Below are 20,672 nucleotides of genomic sequence, written 5' to 3'. Positions count from 1 at the left end.
CAAGGACAGACTTTATGATACAGCGCGCGCACGCTAACCATTCAGCCATCCAACCCCCCTGTATCATGCAATGAATTTTAAAAACTTAAATTATTTCTGTATGGGACATACTTACATTACCGGATCAATAAGGGGCGAATCAACAACGGTGGAACCATACGGACAATGTAAGAGGTATCTGGAAATTTACTATTGGACTTTACACAAGTCGGAGAAGTCCCAGCATTTGAAATCTGTGACAATAAACGATATTCATTCATTTTAAAAGGGCATATTTTTAGCTGAGTGTTGGGATGATTACAACATGTGTCATTGAGTCCAGTAGCGCGACTTTCTTCCCAAGCTTGTGTAGAGAGGAGTTGCCATCCCAAACTTTTGAAGTTTATCCGCGTCCTCCAGTCTCCACCCCCACTTCTAAAGACCAATACGCCCAAGCGAATTATTGATATAAACGAAATGAAATGAGGTTTAACGTCCTACTGTTCTGTTCTTATACTGGGCTAATGAAGACGGGCATACGCCATACAGTGTGCTATGAGGGAAATTTTGTCCAGGCAGCGGCACTATAGCCTACTCTTATATCGAATTCCAACTACCAAGGGATCTTTTACGTGCACGTCAATGTATACACGGGTCATCGGTTTTTCGTCCTATCCGAACGACTAGACAGCTTTCCTTGTCATGCCCTCCATTCTGCACCACTGACATGAGGAACCCACGTCGGAAAAATCCCGATTAACTTTCTCGGCCAATGCAGGGATCGAACACCCGACCTCCAGGCTAGCGAGCCAGCATCTTACCCACTTAGCCACCGTGACTCCATTATTGAAATAAAAACGTCCTCTATGTTTCGAGGAGACTTTAAACATTTATACCTTTATTCCAGTGGATATGTGGTTACCATGCCTAAAGATATCCAGATAGGAAGAGAGACATCTGTTTGTTTTACCTTCCACAATAGTAAAGAATACATGAAGATTAATTTAAGGTTTAGTAATCTAAATGGCACCTACATGCTAGAAAGAGGAACCATTGGTTATGGTAAGCATAAAACATTATTTTAAGAGCACCTAACATTTAGTAATATCCACCCCTGGACACAAAGTTTCATTATCAATACATGGTATTTATTTCGTTTTTCCTTATGCCATTTTATCTATATTAGTACTATCCATAACTATATAATTCGAAATGAAAAACAATTCTAGCAAAGCATATAACGGGTGGGATAAAATTCTATGTACATTTACAAAAGAGATTTCTCAAAACCCCACCCACACCCATTATTGCTTGGGCATATTAATCTCTTTGACCTACCAAAATCGACTGCCAAGGCAATGGCTATGCATACCAAGAAGATTTTAAAATTTCACAAATAATATTTCGAAAATTGTCCTGGCATGTATCTATTCAAAATATGTTTACAAAAATCTGCATACGAAGAAGACTTCAAAATTTCACAAATATATCGAAAATTGTTCTTGAATGTACCTATTCAAAATACATGTATATATGTTTAAAACAAAAGTGACATTACTCCATGAATAATTTCTAGACAAAATAGCAGACGTTCACTTGAAAGTGAGTTTAATAATCTCCTTGTTGAATCTTGCGAACCAACCCATAAACTTGTGACCTTTTGATTTAGTAACACCCCCAAAATGTCTGGCAGTAGTTCAAAATTGCAATGCCCCCCGGGCGATTAGGCACGTATGCCGAAAGTACAAAGATTGGAGAACAAAAACAAAATTAGATACACATCTAAACAAAAATAAATGTATATATGAGTATTTATAGATAGACAGGACAGATTTTGTATGGGCATTATCACCCAAAGCGACTTGTTCGCATGTCATATTTAGTAGACATCGCCTTAAAGGCTCAATACCACTCTTGTTGTAACTGAATAATATGTCCCAATCTTTATTCTGGTCAACAAATTGTACTATTTTAGAATATTTCAATTAATTGATGATACAAATTTCATCTTAACACACCTTATTTAAAAATTTTGAAAAATTCAACATAATGGTTTGAAACGTCTAACATAAACCTTTTCAAATGAAACTTCAATTTAACAAAATATTTTCGAACCCTCTCGACTAGTAAAATTGGATGTAATGGATAATTTACACAACAGGTAGGGCACTTAAACATCTAGTACTTAGATAGAGAAATTATTTATTTTCTGGAGCTTTCAAGCCAGCAAGAGTGTTATTGTCCCTTTAATTAGAAATGTACTTTCATATTCCTGGGGGCGCAGGTCAAGTGGTCGTTATAACATGGATATCAATGACCGGTCTAGTGGTGTCCATAACGTCTCAGAGATTATAATTGGTTGTCTGTGTAGGCCATAGATTGTCACTACTGCCAATAGCCACCTGCTTTTTCATAGAGATAATTATCCTTCTCAATATTTCGTTGGCGGTGTGGGATTTATCACAATTCCACTGCGACTTAATCGGATGTTTTATCATAAGCCGTTTCATCCAGAGGTCCCAATCGTCACAAGAAGCCCTGAACAAAATTTAATGAGCAAGCCAAGGCGACATAAAACCTAAATAAGGCCGTGAAGTAAGAATTAAAGGACAATATTGGTGTCAGTCATTATCACATTATGTGATAGAACTGGTTAAACACGTTTCAAATATAATTTCAACACAGAGATCATTGCTACGATAGATGCGTGATGAAGGTTTCAACAATCGGAAGTGACAAACGCAAAAGGAAAACACGAGTTATTCCTCTGTATAACTGACTGAAGTGACGAGTGATAACAGATACACGGGCGACTTTCTGCTCAGTAATAATTCCTTCGAAGACTAAAAGATGTTATATGAGACTGTAAGAGGATATCTGACAATTCAAAAAAATAATTGAATGTCATTATATTATTCATAAATTTGAGCCACGGTGGCTAAGTGGGTAAGACGCTGGTTCACTAGCCTGGAGGTCGCGTGTTCGATCTCTGCATTGGACGAGAAAGGTCAATCGGGATTTGTGTGCATGTAAAATATCCCTATAGACAGTTGGAATTGGATATAAGAGTAGGTCATAGTGCTGCTGTCAAGGCAAAATTTCCCTCATGGCACACTTTATGGCGTATGCCCGTGTTCATTAACACAGTCGGAAAAGAACAGTAGGACGCTAAACCCCATTTCAGTTCATTTTATTTATAACATACATAGATCAAGAATCATTGGGTGGAATCGATTACGTACTAAAACGTTTATTGATACGCTTCATATTTGAACCAAACTCGGAAGTTGTCTGTTAAAGTCTTAAAAACAAATCTCCAGTGTCCCACAGATCGTATACATATCTTGCACAGACTGATGACGTCATCAGACTTTAGCTTTTTTAAAACACCTACTAAACTTTAATAATTTATCCTTTTTGACCTTTTTGAAACTCGATTATAAGAGTCGGTGAGTCCCGAATCAACAATAGTATTCAATTATTAAATTTTGTGTCCAGAAAACTAAATTTTCCGCCTATACCTTTCTAAACGCCTTTCATCGCACATTACACGGCGCACGCGCTGTCTTCATTAATTACCCCGGTTGTCGCAGATCTACGTGCAAGACGTTAAACCCATTCTAATAACTTCAATACAGACCTCCATCGTAGTATCGTCTATTGATTGCGCCTCATACCCCCAACCTCACCCCTTCGGCACGCCCTTTCCCGAAAATCAGATATAATTGTCTTGGTTAAGGTTGTTTTATATGGCGGTATATTAGATTCAAAATTATAAAATGCTTTCGTCTAACTTCTAACATCTGTTCATGTAATTTCTTTATTTGTTCAGTGTAAATTGTAATTCTATTTCATCTTATTTCTATTATTTAGACAAAAACGTCTTCTTCATTGATGCTTTACACGTTTAGCATCAACATCAACGAATTCAGAATTTTTACATTCTACCTAGCAACCATCATTATAAAGTCGTTTGGTGTCGCCACTGCGTGCTCACTTGGTGATTGCGCAACTGGTCGGGACCATTATGTTGATATAAACGACTCGTCCTTCGTCGGGTTGAAGGTTGGACAGAGTGCTGAAATTTGCTGAGAGAGAGAGAAATGAAATGAAATGAAATGGAGTTTAACGTCCTAGTTTTCTGCTCCTAACCTGGGCTAATGAAGACGGGCATACGCCATACAGTGTGCTATGAGGGAAATTTTGCCCGGACAGCGGCACTACGGCCTACTCTTATATCAAATTCCAACTGCCAAGGGATCTTTTACGTGCACGCCAATGTGTACACGGGACCTCGGTTTTTCGTCCCATCCGAACGACTAGACAGCTTTCCTTGTCAGCCCCTCCGTCCTGCATCACTGACAAGGGAGAACCACGCCGGAAAATCTGGATGAACTTTCTCGGCCAATGCAGGGATCGAACACCCGACCTCCAGGCTAGCGAGCTAGCGTCTTACCCACTTAGCCACGTGATTCCCAGAGAGAGCGAGAGAGACGGGCCTGATAAAGACGAGTGTATCCTCGTCGAAACGTCGCTTAGTATTAAACTCAGTAATTGTGTATCCTGTGTTAATATAGACCGTACAGTATATATAAATATTAATTGGCTCAATTGTAAAAAAAAAAAAAATCAAATAAAATTCTCCAAATCTGCACTTGCTTTAAATAAAAATTAGCAAATGCTGTTTAGCTTATATTTAAAATAGTATTTGTAAACCATATCACGTTCGATGTTGTTTGGGGGGGGTTGGATGGCCGAATGGTACGTTAGCACGTACGCGCTGTATTATAAGGTCTGTTATCGAGTCAACTGGTGTGGTTTCGATTTACCGGTTGTATGTGCCAAGGAGTATGTTCGCCTGTCGAACATCGTGGGTTTTCTCCGAGTCCTCCAGTTTCCTCCCACTGCTATACCCTACGCGCAAGCAAATTATTGAAATAAAATTGAGCCATATGTTAGTCCCGAAATGACTTAGCTTGTGTCGCGTGAACGTTAAACACCATTTCTCTCTCTCTCTCCCTCTCTCTCTCTCTCTCTCTCGATGTATGGGGATCACGTGGCTAAGTGGGTACGACGCTGGCTGGCTAGCCTAGAGGTCGGGTGTTCGATCCCTGCATTGGCAGAGAAAGTTCATCCAGATTTTCCGGCGTGGTTCCCCCTTGTCAGTGATGCAGGACGGAGGGCCGGACAAAGGCAGACTGTCTAGTCCTTCGGATGACATTAAAAACCGACGTCCCATGTATACATTGGAATGCACTTAAAAGATCCCTTGGCAGTTGGAATGCGATATAAGAGTAGGCGATAGTGTCGCTGCCCGGGCAAAATTTCCCTCTTATTTATTTTTCTAATACATAAAAAAATGTTTTAGAATTTAATTTGTTGGAGGAAAAAAGTTAATATTTGTGGCTCATTAAGTCGCATCGATGTCATCCTTATCAGTGATTGTCGCGGCCTAGCGAATATTCACTGCGGATCAGTGTGTGGTTCAACCTGTCCTATTTTTCAATTTATAATATCAGTCCTATCTGCCACACTTTCGTATCTGTCATTCTGTCATGCGTATATCTCTATCCTATTTATCATTTCGCCAAATCCACCAATCTGTCCTATCTATCACGCTATTCCATCGTAGGTATCACTCTGTCCTATTCCTTATTTATCTGCCATACCGTCCCGTGTATCACTGTATCCTATCGGCCATTCAGTCCTATGTGCCACTCTATCCTATCTGGCATTCAGTCTTATGTGCCACTTTATCCTATCTGGCATTCCGTCATGTTATGTGTATCACTCTATTCTATCTGGCATTCCGTCATGTGTACCACTCTAAGCTATCTGTCATTCAGTCATGTGTATCACTCTATTCTATCTGGCATTCCGTCTTATGTACCTCTCTATCATATCTGGCATTCCGTCTTATGTACCACTCTATTATATCTTTCATTCCGTCATGTGTACTACTCTATCATATCTGTCATTCCGTCATGATTATCACTCTATTCTATCTGTTATTCCGTCATGTGTATCACTCTATCCTATCTGTCATTCTGTCATGTGTATCACACTATCCTATCTGTCATTCCGCCATGTGTACCACGCTATCCTATGTGGCATTCCGTCACATGTATCACTATCCTATCATTTTATTATGTATTATTTTATTCAATGTTTCACCATATTCTGTTATCGCTCTGGTCTGTCCTGAGTTTTCTTTTTGCAGCGAGAGCAAAATGTTTTGAGTTTACAATACCTACCACCCAGAGTCCCGGGCGTCATAAGATAGCTATCACTGGTGATAATAGTGGAAAAGTTATAATTGATGGAGAACTTACGTTTGATGTAACAGATCCGATCTTAACTTTTATACAAACAGACAAACCAGTTTATAAACCAGGACAAACAGGTAAATACGGTTAAATCTAAATATTAAGGTCACCTTCAGAAATATTCTGGGCCTTATCAGTGGTGCATTGCGGAGGGCCTGGCAAGGAACAGTGTTTAGTCGTTCGAATAGGACGAAAAACAGAGGTTCCTTAAATCCCATTTCATTCATTTATTGTTGTTCATTTATTCATGGGGGGGGGGGGGCGATTGGTAAGCGCGTGCTCGTTGCATCATAATATCTGTCATGGAGTCAGCTGGCGTGGTTTCGATTCCCCGGTTGTACATGACAAGGATTAGGGACGCCTGTCCAACTTCGTTGGTTTTCTCCGGGTCCTCCGGTTTCCTCCCACTGCTAAAGACCTCTACGCGCAAGCGAATTATTGAAATAAAATTAAACCATATGCTAGTCCCGAAATGGCCTAGTTTGTGTCGAGTGGACGTTAAACCCCATTTCTCTCCCTCTCTCTCATGTCTCTATTCATTCATTCATTGTTTATTCATTCATTCAATCCTCTACCTATCCATCCATTCATTTATTCATTCATTCATTCATTGATGTTTTTATTTCAGTGAATTTCCGAGTGTTAGTTATTAATACTGATTTAAAGCAAACCAACAAATCGGTAAGTAATTGGCTTCATTTGTCAAACTATTTTGACGTGAAGTGTAACAGCATGGATTGCTGTTTATTATCTCGACATGGGGCATTACAAGGACAGCTGTCTAGTCGTTCTGATGGAATGAAAAACCGAGGTCCCGTGTACACATTGGCGTGCACGCAAAAGATCCCTTGACAGTTGGAATTCGATATAAGAGTAGGCCGTAGTGCCGCTATCCGCGCAAAATTTCCCTCATAGTACACTGTATGGCGTATGCCCGTCTTCACTAGCCCAGATCGGAACAGAACAGTAGGACGTTAAACCCCATCTCATTTCATTTCATTTCATTTTTTTTATATTATCTCAACCTATCACGTTTGAGACAAAAAAATTAATGGTGACTTGTATTTCTATGCTTAAGTGTTAAGTGCGAGGTAAAAAGGTCTTGCCGTTCGGGGGGTTGGATGGCTGAATGGTTAGCACGCACGCGCTGTATCATAAAGTCTGTCATTGAGTCAACTGGCGTGGTTTCGAATCCCCGGTTGTACGTGACAAGGAGTAGGGTCGCCTGTCCAACCTCGTGGGTTTTCTCCGGGTCCTCCGGTTTCCTCCCACTGCTAAAGACCCCTACGCGCAAGCGAATTATTGAAATAAAATTAAACCATATGTTAGTCCCGAAATGACCTAGTTTGTGTCGAGTGGACGTTAAACCCCATTTCTCTCTCTCTCTCTTGCCGTTCGATTTCAATTGCCAAGGGTCCTTTTACGAAGGCCGGCATAGAATAATCCCGAATGGTCTTCTCGGCCCGCGTCGGAATTCGAAAACGGGTTATTTTTTTTTAGTTGAGCCTAGCTCAGAAGTGTAGGATATATTGCGTGGATCGAAGGTTTTGATTAGTCGAGTCGTCCGATCCCTGACCAATCGTCTACCACGTCCTTACTGCGCTGCTACGGCGACGGAAAATGGTCTCAGAGCGCGGAAAGATTGCCATATAGGTGAACGCGTGGTGGAAACGCCAGATATCGTGCTGTGATCTCCATGGTTGCCAATGATCACCGAGTCACATCGTTTGTTTTGAGCATGTTCAAAACAAACGACAATGTTCTGCGATCTGACCTGCAATGGAAAGTTGCGAGAACGCGGTGGAGTAGCGAAATCCCGAGGCAAGCGTGGTAACATCTCCATGAACGTGGATTTTCTCCTGGTCCTCCGGTTTCCCCCAGTGCTATAGAACCCTACGCGCAAACGAATTATTGAAATAAAATATTTAATCTTATGTTAGTCCCGAAATGACCTAGTTTGTGTCGAGTGGCGTTAACCCCTTTTTTCTCTATCTTTTTGAACATGCTCAAAACAAACGCCGTGAGTCAGCGATCATTGACGACCATGGAGACCATAGCACGATTTCTGACGTTTCCACCATGCTTTTATCACGCTTTTGGCGACCTTGACGCGCTCTTAGACAATTTCCGTCGCTTTAGCGGCACAGTAACCATGCCATCCCGATCTGACGGGGGTATAAACCACAAAGATCACCTGTTATTACCCCCTGGATGGCTGCAATCAAGTGCATGAAAATTACATTTGATTCCTGATTGGCACACGGGGAAGAATTATAGAATGTCTGGGATATCCTGGTTTCTTTCAGTGCGTGAATCATATTTATTTAACCCCTGCTTCGTGATTAAGTGATATCTCATACATCATGATGGATCTTTTTACGGGCTAATTGGAACTACACTGAAATATATAGACAAAATAAACTGCTTTCAAATACTACATGTAGATAAAAAAAAGTAACTGCCTTAGGTAACTTTATTTGTGGATGCACGAATTCAAAGATATGTTTTTAGTATGTTGGAATACCATTTTTAATGAATAGAATTATGGTGACCTATTGGTTCCATTCTTTAATTTATACCGTTTTCTATTAATTTAACTCATATTAGAGAGATAAGAAATGGAGTTTAACGTCCACTCGGCACAAAATAGCTTATTTCGGGACTAACATATAGTACAATTTTATTTCAATAATTCACTTGCACATAGGGGTCTTTATCAATGGGAGGAAACCGGAGGACACAAAGAAAACCCACGAGGTTGGACAGGCGACTATATTCCTTGTCACGTACAGCCGCGAAATCGAAACCACGCCAGTTGACTCAATGACAGACCATTCGGCCTTCCAACCCCCTATAATCGACGACTTTTTCGTAATGAAAACTATGGTAAATAAAAAAACAACATGAAAATTTTTCTTCGCGGTGGAAACGTAAGTATAATCATGGATTTACGTCCTAAGAAAAAATAGCATGCATGGATGGTTGGTTAGCGATGTTGGAGCCAGGGGCCACCCCTCGATCGTCATAGGATACACCAATTGGGAATAGTGATCAATTGTTCTTATTTTATTCCAGGGAGCCACGGTGATTAAGTAGGTACGACGCTGGTTCGCTAACCATGTGTCCGATCCCTACATTTGCCGAGAAAGTTCATTGAGATTTTTCGATATAGCTTTCCCTTGTTAGTGATGCAGGACGGAGGGCCTGACAAGGACAGCTCTTTAGTCGTTCAGATTGGAAGAAAAACCGAGGTCCCATGAATACATTGGCGTGCACGTAAAAGAACCCTTGGCAGTTAGAATTCGATAAAAAGAGTAAGCCATAGTGCCGCTGCCCGGCAAAATTTCCCTCATATGCCCGTCTTTATTAGCCCAGTCCGAGCAGAACAGTAGGACGTTAAACCCCATTTCATTTCATTTTATTTATTTTGGGTAAGCTTACTCTTCCGGACACCTGTTACCACTGTTTGTCGTGTATTTTGTACACGAGGAGCAGTCCATTTGCTGATTACACTGTTTAGCCTGAATACACTATTTTGCCTATAACGTTTTTTAGGACTTCGAATTCTGTCTTATGGTTTGGATTGTTCGTACTTGGTTTTATTTTATTCCTGCTATAGAATATATACATACTTTTTCTTAAATCTAACATCGGATATAACCCGAATTTGGGGGTTGGATGGCCGAATGTTTAGCGCGTGCGCGTTGTATCATAAGGTCTATCATTGTGTCAACTGGCGGGGTTTTGATTTCCAGGTTGTACGAGGACAAGGAGTAATATCGCCTGTCCAACCTGGTGGGTTTTCTCCGGGTCCTCCGGTCTCTTATCACTGCTAAAGACCCCTACGTGCAAGCGAATTATTGAATTAAAATTGAACCATATGTTAGTCCCGAAATGACCTAGTTTGCGTCGAGTTGACGTTAAATCCCCCCTCTCTCTCAGTTAATTAGCTGTAAATGGATTAAAATGAATGTTTTTGGGGTTTTTTTTTTCTTTTTCGTATCAGGTATCATCCATACTCATAAAAGATCCAGACGGTGTTATAATGAAACAATGGTTGGATATAAGATCACTATCAGGTAGGTTTAATCTTTGAAATTAAATCTTTATAATCCAAGCGGCAACGTAGTCCGAAATATCTGCCACACCCTAACCCCACCCTAGACCTAATCCCCAATCATCGGCAATAATCGCGTGCCATAACCCTGTTTACATCTCGTGACCTTGACGAAATCTGCAGGTGGCCTTAATGTTTAGACCTGACCCTTATTTGACCGACATTTCGGAATTAGTAAGATATTTTGGGAGCTCGTAAACTTATAATCAAGTACATGTATTATATATTCTTCTCACTTCTCCGTTCTGACTTCTGTCGTAATTGATCAACCCACAAAATGCTCCATTTGACCTATGGACGATCAATTTGGGAATTTAATACAATAAAGTAATCTATGCGTTAAAAAATAGATTAGAAAATACGAGTTTTAAGGCTTTAGAGAAATGTTGTTCTTTGATTTTTTCATATTTCTTCAGACACCCATCACAAAGTTATTAAGTTATAGGGGGTTGGATGGCCGAATGGTTAGCACGTGCGTGCTGTATCATAAAGTCTGTCATTGATACAACTGGCGTGATTTCGATTCCCTGGTTGTACGTGACAAAGAGTAGGATCGCCTGTCCAACCTCGTGGGTTTTCTCCGGGTGCTCCGGTTTCCTCCTACTGCTAAAGACCCCTACGCGCAAGCGAATTATGGAAATAAAGTTGAACCATATGTTAGTCCCGAAATGACCTAGTTTGTGTCGAGTGAACGTTAAATCCCATTTCTTTCTCTCTATTAAGTTATAGTACCACGCTGATCAGCAGTGAATATTCTCTAGGACGCTACAATCACTGATAAGGATGACATCGATGCGACTCAATGAGCCCCAAATATTAACCTTTTGCCTCCGACAAATTAAATTCTAAAACATTTTTTTATGCATCAGAAAAATAAATAAAGACGTTTGAAGTATTTGTAGGTAAAAATTATTTCCTATTTAGTGTAAATGGGTATTAAAATGAGTAACAGGCACCATTCCGCCCGAACCAGTAACGTCTTATTGACGCCGCGTGATTTGACGTCACATGTTAAAGACAGTCATCTTTTACAGAGATATTAGAAGACTTTCGCAATCCTCTGTGAAACACATTGTTATAATACGCGTGCACTTAAAAATTTGATTAAACATGCAATTATAGGTTATATATATATATAAATGCTGAAATTAATATTACATTAAAAGCAAAATATGTTAAAAATCCAAGTCTCGGCCCGGTATTTAATAAATCTGATACATTGTTGTATATCTGAGTTAGTTACTTTAGTAACGTAAATTGTATCGGCTCTGCCTTCTACTACGTTACTGTCAGCTTCTAATGACAATTAGTATGAAAATAAGGCTTTCCCCATCTCGGATTCTAAGGCTATTTTGGAACCCTTATCGTCTATTTTTCACTGCGATTCTTCTCTGGTCGCCAAAAGGAATCATTTCTTGTCACATCCAACACAAATTTATAAAAATCCAACACTATTTTCATGTAGAATTACGCGATACAAAAACATAAACAACTAACGCTCAGCCAATATTCCAAATTTCATACTAGTTGTTATTACTAGTCCTTTGGATGAGACGAAAAACCGAGGTCCCGTGTATACATTAGAATGCACGTAACAGATCCCTTGGCAGTTGGAATTCGATATAAGAGTAGGCGATAGTGCCGCTGCCCGGGCAAAATTTCCCTCAGCACACTGTATGGCGTATGCCCGTCTTCATTAGCCCAGTATAGGAGCAGAACAGTAGGACGTTAAACCCCATTTCATTTCATTTCAGTTGTCATTAGAAGCTGACAGTAACGTAGTAGAAGGCAGAGCCGATACAATTTACGTTACTACAGTAACTATATCTGAGTGTACCGGAGAGGAAGTATACATAAATTGGGCCTTTACTTTCGCTGTAAGGGCCAATGTAGAATCGGTCTCTCAGAACCTTTTTCGTCTTCAACATAGAATATTTTTCTGGATGATAGAGACTAAAGCCAATGACAATTCGCTATACTTTGCTATGGAACACTGATGTGACGTCACAGCTCATACATAAATTTTGAATTTTCGAAAAGTGTTTGGGAATTGTGTTTCTTTCAATAATTTGCTCAAAATTCCTGGCAAGCAAATCGCTTATAGTCACTCGGAAATGAAATGGAATGGTGTTTTTATCGTACTGTTCTGCTCCGACTGGGCTAATAAAGTCGGGCATACGCCATACAATGTGCTATGATTGAAATTCTGTCCGTACAGCGGTGCTACGGCCTATATCGAATTTCAACTGCCAAGGGTTCTTTTACATGCATGCCAATGTGCACACGGGACTTCAATTCTTGGCTAGTCGTTCGGATAGGACGAAAATAAGAGTACACTTGATAGTAGGAATTCGATGAAAGGTGGGCATGAACCTTACTGGCTGGGCCAAATTTCCCTCATAGTATAGTATACAGCATGGCTTTTCATTGGCCCGTTTTAGCAGAAAAAATAGGTTGTTTAACCCCATTTCATTTCACCCCAAGCGTCATTTCCATTGATCGCAATGAAATATTGTGGTTTCCTAACGTATCAAAATAATTAGCAGGTTTCCATTTAATAAATTTGATCATTAATAATTATATATTCACAGGTCTAATAAGTTTGGAATTCCAGCTATCTAAGGAACCAGTTCTAGGTTCATGGAAAATTGTGACGTCAGTTGGATCGACAGTTAAAACTACACCATTTACAATAGAGGAATATGGTGAGTAATGTCACAGTAATGGTTGAAATATAAAAATAATTAAAATAATTTAAACAATATTTTATTCAATAATCTGAATCGGAATGAACAATATAATGATAATAGTAATAAAAATGTACATTTGTAATTTCGCTCACTCCATCCATATTGCATGTTCTAAGCTCATGGAAGATAATAGCTAATCCTGATAATATGTAACAAACAACTGAGTTTTGAGTTTGGATTTGAACACAGCTAATGTTTGAGAACTCTGCATCGCCAACGGTAAGTTATTCCACAAACGCGGTCCACAGACATAGGATTTCAGTTTAGCTTGCGGCACAACTAATGAGGGCTGATTTTGTGAGCGAAGTGATCGATTTGGTTGATATGATTGAATGAGATCCGTGAGATAACATGGGGAAAGATCATGTTGACACATATAAACCAATGTTAGAATCTTGGAAGTTATCCGGGCTTCTATTGGTATTATGAGGGATTTCATATAATTTCTATATTTTCATCGCTGACTTCCGGTTGGATAATCTTAGTGAGCAAGCGTCATACTTGGCCGGTTAGTGCTAAATGATATAAAATTCAATGTATTGGATGTATTTTTATAAAGCCAGGAAATACATGTATCACGAACTGAATTTTCATCATCCTAGGTCAGTGCTTATGTAGAGACTCAACCTCTCCCCCAAATTCTTAAACCTAACCCTGGACCTAGCTCCAATGCTTACCCTAACCCTAACCTACAATCTCGTCAACAATCACGTGCCTTAACCTTATTTACATCTATCGACCTTGACAAAAATTGAACTGGCCTTAACAAATAGATTTAGCCATATTTAGCCCCGCTTGGTGTGATGTATTATTTTAACTAGCAACGAGGCGAGCTTGATCTATCAAATTTTCTATTTATGGGAATAAGTGTAATAGGGGTTTTATTTTAATATAATAGTAACGAGACGTAAACTTTCGACAATTAAATCGGCTATTGCAAGGGATCATACGGACCTTTTAAAACAGCAAGGAATTTTATCTCGCAAATTTTACCTTCACCCCGTCCCCTCCCCACCCCCTCCCCCGCGAATCTCTTCTCTGAGGGTTGTGTGTACTAATAGTTTACATTAGTATAATACTGACTGGATAATGAACAAAATTAAAAAAACATCTGCAACGCCGAGGTTGATATTTTATGAACCAAACCCAGACAGGTCGCGACCTTTTGGAGAGTGTTTTTTCCTGTGCACTCGTTTCACATCTGAAATGGTTAGTCGGCCGGTGGTATTAGGAATTGGACACAGAATAAAATTAAGCATGATATGCCACGTGTATGATAAACACCTCTATTTATCTCTATTTATAACCAATGGATCGACAGTTTGTAAATGAATTAATTTTTGTTTTCTATTTTTAGTTTTACCAAAATTTGAATTGACGATCAGCCCTCCACCATATATAACCATTGAGTCAGAGACGATTGAAGGCGAAGTTTGTGCCATGTAAATTATTTTCTATATAATTCAGCATTATCGTTTATCAAGCATGTATTTTACATATTTAGGGGGGTTGGATGGTCGACTGGTTAGAGCGTGCGCGTTGTATCCTAAGGTCTGTCATGAGTCAGCTGGCGTGGTTTATATTCCCCGGTTGTACGTGACAAGGACTAGTGTCGCCTGTCCATCCTCGTGGGTTTTCGCCGGGTCCTCCGGTTTCCTCCCACTGCTAAGGACCCCTATGCGCAAGCGGGTTATTAAAATAAAAATTGAACCATATGCTAGTCCCGAAATGACCTAGTTTGTGTTGAGCGGGCGGATTTCTATTTTATTCATATTTGAATTCTTAAAGGCTCAATACCACTCTTGTTGTAACTGAATAATATGTCCCAATCTTTATTCTGGTCAACAAATTGTACAACTTTAGAATATTTCAATTAATTAATGATACAAATTTCATCTTAACACACCGTATTTAAAAATTTTGAAAAATTCAACATAATGGTTTGAAACGTCTAACGTAAACCTTTTCAAATGAAACTTCGATTTAAAAATATTTTCGAACCCTCTGGACAAGTAAAATATGATGTAATGGATAATTTACACAACAGGTAGGACACTTAAACATCTAGTACTTAGATAGAGATATTTTTTATTTTCTGGAGCTTTCAAGCCAACAAGAGTGTTATTGCCCCTTTAATACCCCCGTCAGACCGCTGCTACGGCGATGGAAAATGGTTTTAGACCGCGTCAAGATCGCCATATATGCGTGGTGGAAACGCCATCTATCGTGATGTGGTCTCCATGGTCGCCAATGATCGCCAATGATCGCCGAGCCACGGCGTTTGTTTTGAGCATGTTCAAAACAAACGTCAAGGCTCTGCGATCTGAACTGGAAAGCTATGAGAACGCGACTTTTTTCAAGTTTGTAATTTTTGGGGACATTTTCTCGCGTTGTGTTCACGTTTGCCGGCGACCTTGTGCATTTTCTGGTCGCCGTACGGTCGCAGCAGCGCAGTAAGGACGCCACCCCGGTCTGGCGGGGGCATAATGTATGAAAATACAAATTGTATATTCTTATTCTTATCCATTTCTGGATATCCATGAAACATCATCCAACAATTATTATCATTCAGTTAAAGAGACTTAATTATTTTACAAAAATATACCCAATTTAGTGATATACAGATATTCTGAGCTGCTGCTATGTGTATATTCTCGGGCTACTCTTTAGTCAGTTTGAGAAGTTACTTTTATTGTCATTTGTGTTACATATATATTTGTTTTGATATCGTCTCGTCAGCACAATTCATCGGTCATTTTGAGATTGAGAGAGAGAGAAAGAGAGAGGGAGAGAGAGAGAGCGTCACACAAACTAGGTCATTTCGTGACTAACATATGGTTTAATTTTATTCAATAATTTGCTTGCGCCGTAAAGGTCTTTAGCAGTGGGAGGACCCGGAAAACCCACGAGGTTGGACAGGTGATCCTACTACTTGTCATGTACATGCGGAGAATCGAAACCACGCCACTTGACTTAATGACAGACCTTATGATGCAACGCACACGCGTTAACCGTTTACTAGAATAACGTGCAATTACAGGATTGTGCCCGAATAGAGGCATTTACGCCTATTTTCCTTTGATCTCCACTTGTCAAAGTTTATTTTGTATGCACCGCAAAATGTGCACGAGTTGTCCTCAGACTTCTGCCCCACAATTCGTACGATTATGCAAACGGTCAGTTCTAAATATTAAGGCCACCTGCAGATTTCGCCAAGGTCGCGAGATGTAAATAGGGTTGCAGGTGATTTTTGACATGATTGTGGCTTACGTTTAGGATTAGGGATAGATCTAGCGTTAGGATTAGGGTTAGCGCTTGACGAAATCTGCAGGTGACCTTAATATCTAGACCTAACCCAAGGCCCACCAGTGCGCTAGATCCATGAAGTGAATGCCTGGGTTGAAAAATCCAGACGGTTATTCTCGACAAACGGACGATTGAAACCCAGGAGACTGTGACCTGTGCCGCTACCGTTCGACTACTGCACCCTTTTTGCTTTTTGAACCACACCGCAGGATAACAAATTTGATCGAAGAGCCACTGTAAGTAAAGCGTCTGCTCTTTAAATAGGAGACTCCGGAGTCTATCCCGGTGGAGACTGGGGTATTTCCTCGGCGCGGTCTCGTCCGGTCAGTGGTGGAGATTGAAGGGCTACCAAGGTTTATTCGTTCGGGTGGGACGAAACATCAAGTCCCCGTGTATACGTTGGACAGGCGACCCTACTCCTTTGCACGCGCAACAGGGGAATCGAAACCACGACAGTTGACTCAATGACATACTTTATGACACAACGCGCACGCACTAACCATTCGGCCATGCAACGCCCCAATTCGATTAAGAGTAGGTCGATTTCCAGCTTTTCTGCGAAAATTCCCCCATAGCATGGTGTATGTTCGTCTGCAATAGCCCAGTCGTTTCAGAAAGCAACCAGACGTAAAAAACCATTTGATTTCATTTAGAATCTGTATATTTACCAGGTATACATACGGTCAACCAGTAAAAGGAAGATTGAAGATGACAGCATGTGTAGTAACTGCAACCTATATAAGTCCATACAGCAAAAAGAGACCCTGTATATACTTCTACTCAGAGGTACTCATATTTTATTCTACTATTTGCAATGAGCCAAAGTTTCGCCTTGCTTCATTCAAATAACCATTTTTCCCACTCATTATGTGTTTGATTTATTAAATGCCCCACAACGGTTTCGTATATTCAGCTTCTGACTGGTGCAATTTTGAAATCATTAGAAAAACACTTAGGTTGTCAGGTCATCAGATAATTCCTGCATGTTTATAAAACGATTGGCGTTTAATACATGTCAACAGAAATTAATGAAATGAAATGGGGTTTAACGCCCTACTGTTCTGATTCACCTGGGCTAATGAAGACGAACATACGTCACACAGTGTGCTACGGGGGATATTCTTATTTTGATTTCTGTCTGGGGATCTTTAACTTACTGTCAATGTTATACAAGAGACCTCCTTTTTTTGTTCCACCCGAACGATTAGATACCTGAACTTATTGTCAATGTAAGTTATACAAGAGACATCAATGTTTTTGTTCGGCCCAAATGATTAGACACCTTAACTTACTGTAAATGTTATACAAGAGTCATCAACGTTTTTGTTCTATCCGAAGGATTAGGCACCTTAACTTACTGTCAATGTTATACAAGAGATCTGTATTATTTTTTTTGTTCCTTTCAAACAATTACATACCTATTCCGCTCCACCTCTCCCCTATCATGTACCACTGACAAGGGGAAACCGTGCCAAAAAATCCAGAGGAACTCTTTAAGCCCACACTGGGATCCATACTTGTAAATATTTGTTAGTGAGTCAGAATAAAGAAATCACAGAATAACTCAACATTTTTTTTCTAGCACGTTTTTTTTTTAATGTTTCAGATTGATGGCTGCCATCAATTTTCTGTCAACACCAGTCAACTACAACTTAAGATGAAGCAGTTTATCTTGGACGACTCACTTATTGATATGACAGCTTCTGTTTTAGACAACGCAACAGGTGAAATTAATCATACTTCTTTTTTGTAACCTGTCGTAATATTGTATCATTGTGAAATGGGTGACCACCATATCCCTCCCCACCACCCCACCAACACAAACACATACACACACTAATGATTTTCTACAGTAACAGAGTGAACACTCATCCCCTGGCTACATCTGAATTGAAGCGATTTATGATGCTAATTGCTAGAATTGTTGCCACTGAGAGAGAAATGGGGTTTAACGACCATTCGACACATGTCATTTTGGGACTAACATATGGTTTTAATTTAATTTCATTAATTCGCTTGCGCGTAGGGGTCTTTAGCAGTGTGAGGAAGCTGGAGGAACCGGAGAACACCCACTTCTGATCACAAACAAGCGGGAAATCGAAACCACACCACTTGCCTCAATGAATAGACCTTATGATGCAACGCACACGCGTTAACCATTCGGCCCCCGTGTCCATTGATGTAGATCTACCTAATAAACGGTTCGGCGTGTTAAAAGGAAGATATATATATATATATATATATATATATATATATATATATATATATATATATATATATATATATATATATTGTATTTTGATTGGTAAATGTTGACGACTTTCAGAAACACACCCATCGCCTATAAACATTACGATTGGCAACAGGGAAATTGTTTTATCAATAATGAACAATTTCCCCGACTATATCTCAAAGAGTTATGTCACCTGATTACAACAATCTTGTTTAACATTTCAGAATGATTTCGTACGAAGTTTGTTCCGCTATTATAATTGTTTTGCTGAAACAAACCCAGTAAGGCCATTGCTTGCATGGGTTATCCGCATATTTATACTGTGCCCTTTGATAAAAAGAGTAATTACCGTTATCATTAGGGAGAGGGGTGGGGAGGTGGTTGGCCGAATGGTTAGCAAATTCGCGCTGTATCATAACGTCTGTCGTTGAGTCAACTGGCGTGGTTTCGAATCCCCGGTTGTACGTGACTTATGCTAGTCCCGAAATGACATAGTTTGTGTCGAGTGGACGTTAAACACCCATTTCTCTCTCTCCCCCGTTATTATACGGGACGAAAAGGCAACTGTTATTATTATACCGGAATGGATGTAGGCGGTTATACGCCGTTTCCTTCATTTTTCCAAAAATAGGTATGAACTTTCTTTTAATAAATAATGTATTGTGTATTTCCAGACATTGTCATCTCCAAGAGTACAAACAAAACTATTATAAGTTTAATGGATTTATTTCTGGATATAAAAACTCAGTCAGAACCATTTTATAAACCCGGTTTACCATACCATATAAAGGTCGGTCTTATTATGAAAACAACAACTTATTATTTTATAACAGACAATTGCACATAATGATGTGGGTCATATTTTCAAAAAGTCATTTACACAACTAGAAGAAAAGTACACTCGAACGGAAAACAGTTATTAAGTTGGAAAGTAAATTCTATTCTATTGGAAGGAATAAATGATGCTGAGGTACGAGTTCTGACTGAAAAGGTCTAAGCCTGAAAAGGATAGATTAAGTACAATCATTAAATGAATCATAGACATGAGAACTGCAACTGTAGTATTATTATTGTCTTTGTACCAGACCATTTTGTGGACCTACCCATTGCAATCACAAGAAATGGACAAAACTAGCTATAGGGCAGTCATGAAGTACCTGCAACAGAAAGGACGGATACATGCCGACATATTCTCCTCTTCAGGGAATGATGCCCCATCCCTTTCCAAAGAAAAGAAGTCGATTGCTAATTTTAAGCGTGGCTGAGAGAGCCTTGACGCTGACTCGCGCCCTAGAGGGCCACCAACAGCAACCATTACAAAAACATTAGCCGGGTGTATGACAGGGTGATTGGGGAATGGCTGATCGACGATTGACCACTCGACATATTGCCAGTGTTGTGAGCATCTCTCATGAGCTGGCTGAGCATATTTTCGCCAACGGGTTAGGAATGACAAAGATTTCTGCCAGATGGGTGCAGCTCTTGACTTCGGATCAGAAACGTGCCAGCTTCCTGGTGCCCCGTGACAAGCAGCGTCATTTTTTTCGCCCGATTTGTCCCTGTCAGATTTTCACCTGTTTCCAAAAATTGAAAAGGAACTAGCCGGTCGTAATTTTCCAAGTAACGATGACGTCATGTCAGATATATAACCGACGTTTATTGCGTGACTGAAGAAAATGTCTTCCTGACCGGCATCCAGGCCTTGCAATGACGTTGACAAAAGTGTGCATGCATCGAAGGTTACTATGTAGAAAAATAAATGGATGCCAGATATCCTTAAAACTTTTCAGTCAGCCCTCGTATGTACATTCAAAACCCTAGCTCTTTGAAAGCAGACGTTAACCTCCAGTAGACCTTAACTGTCAAAAGGTTAAAGTTCAAATAACTGCTGTAATAAATTTGACATTGGTTTTCATTTAAGGGATGTCCAAATACAAATACAATATGTAGCAAATCATTTT

The 20,672-nt window shown here is 39.8% G+C and overlaps 1 protein-coding gene across 1 annotated transcript in view; it reads left to right on the top strand.

Moving 5' to 3' along the window:
• Positions 1 to 20,672, top strand: part of LOC126818061 (alpha-2-macroglobulin) — a 54,491-nt gene that overhangs the window by 1,258 nt on the left and 32,561 nt on the right. Inside the window, exons 2-10 of the mRNA XM_050545238.2 lie at positions 887 to 1,041; positions 6,200 to 6,382; positions 6,934 to 6,986; positions 10,312 to 10,384; positions 13,014 to 13,127; positions 14,530 to 14,614; positions 17,150 to 17,264; positions 18,085 to 18,202; positions 19,386 to 19,501. Coding sequence (XP_050401195.2) covers positions 887 to 1,041; positions 6,200 to 6,382; positions 6,934 to 6,986; positions 10,312 to 10,384; positions 13,014 to 13,127; positions 14,530 to 14,614; positions 17,150 to 17,264; positions 18,085 to 18,202; positions 19,386 to 19,501 — 1,012 coding nt within the window. The remainder of the gene's footprint in view (positions 1 to 886; positions 1,042 to 6,199; positions 6,383 to 6,933; positions 6,987 to 10,311; positions 10,385 to 13,013; positions 13,128 to 14,529; positions 14,615 to 17,149; positions 17,265 to 18,084; positions 18,203 to 19,385; positions 19,502 to 20,672) is intronic.

This window comes from Patella vulgata, chromosome 4 (genome assembly GCF_932274485.2).
Source record: "Patella vulgata chromosome 4, xgPatVulg1.2, whole genome shotgun sequence".
In the NCBI taxonomy this organism is placed as follows: Eukaryota; Metazoa; Mollusca; class Gastropoda; family Patellidae; genus Patella; species Patella vulgata.
Note: the sequence above shows the minus strand (reverse complement) of the source record. Positions and strands in the feature narration are given on the sequence as shown.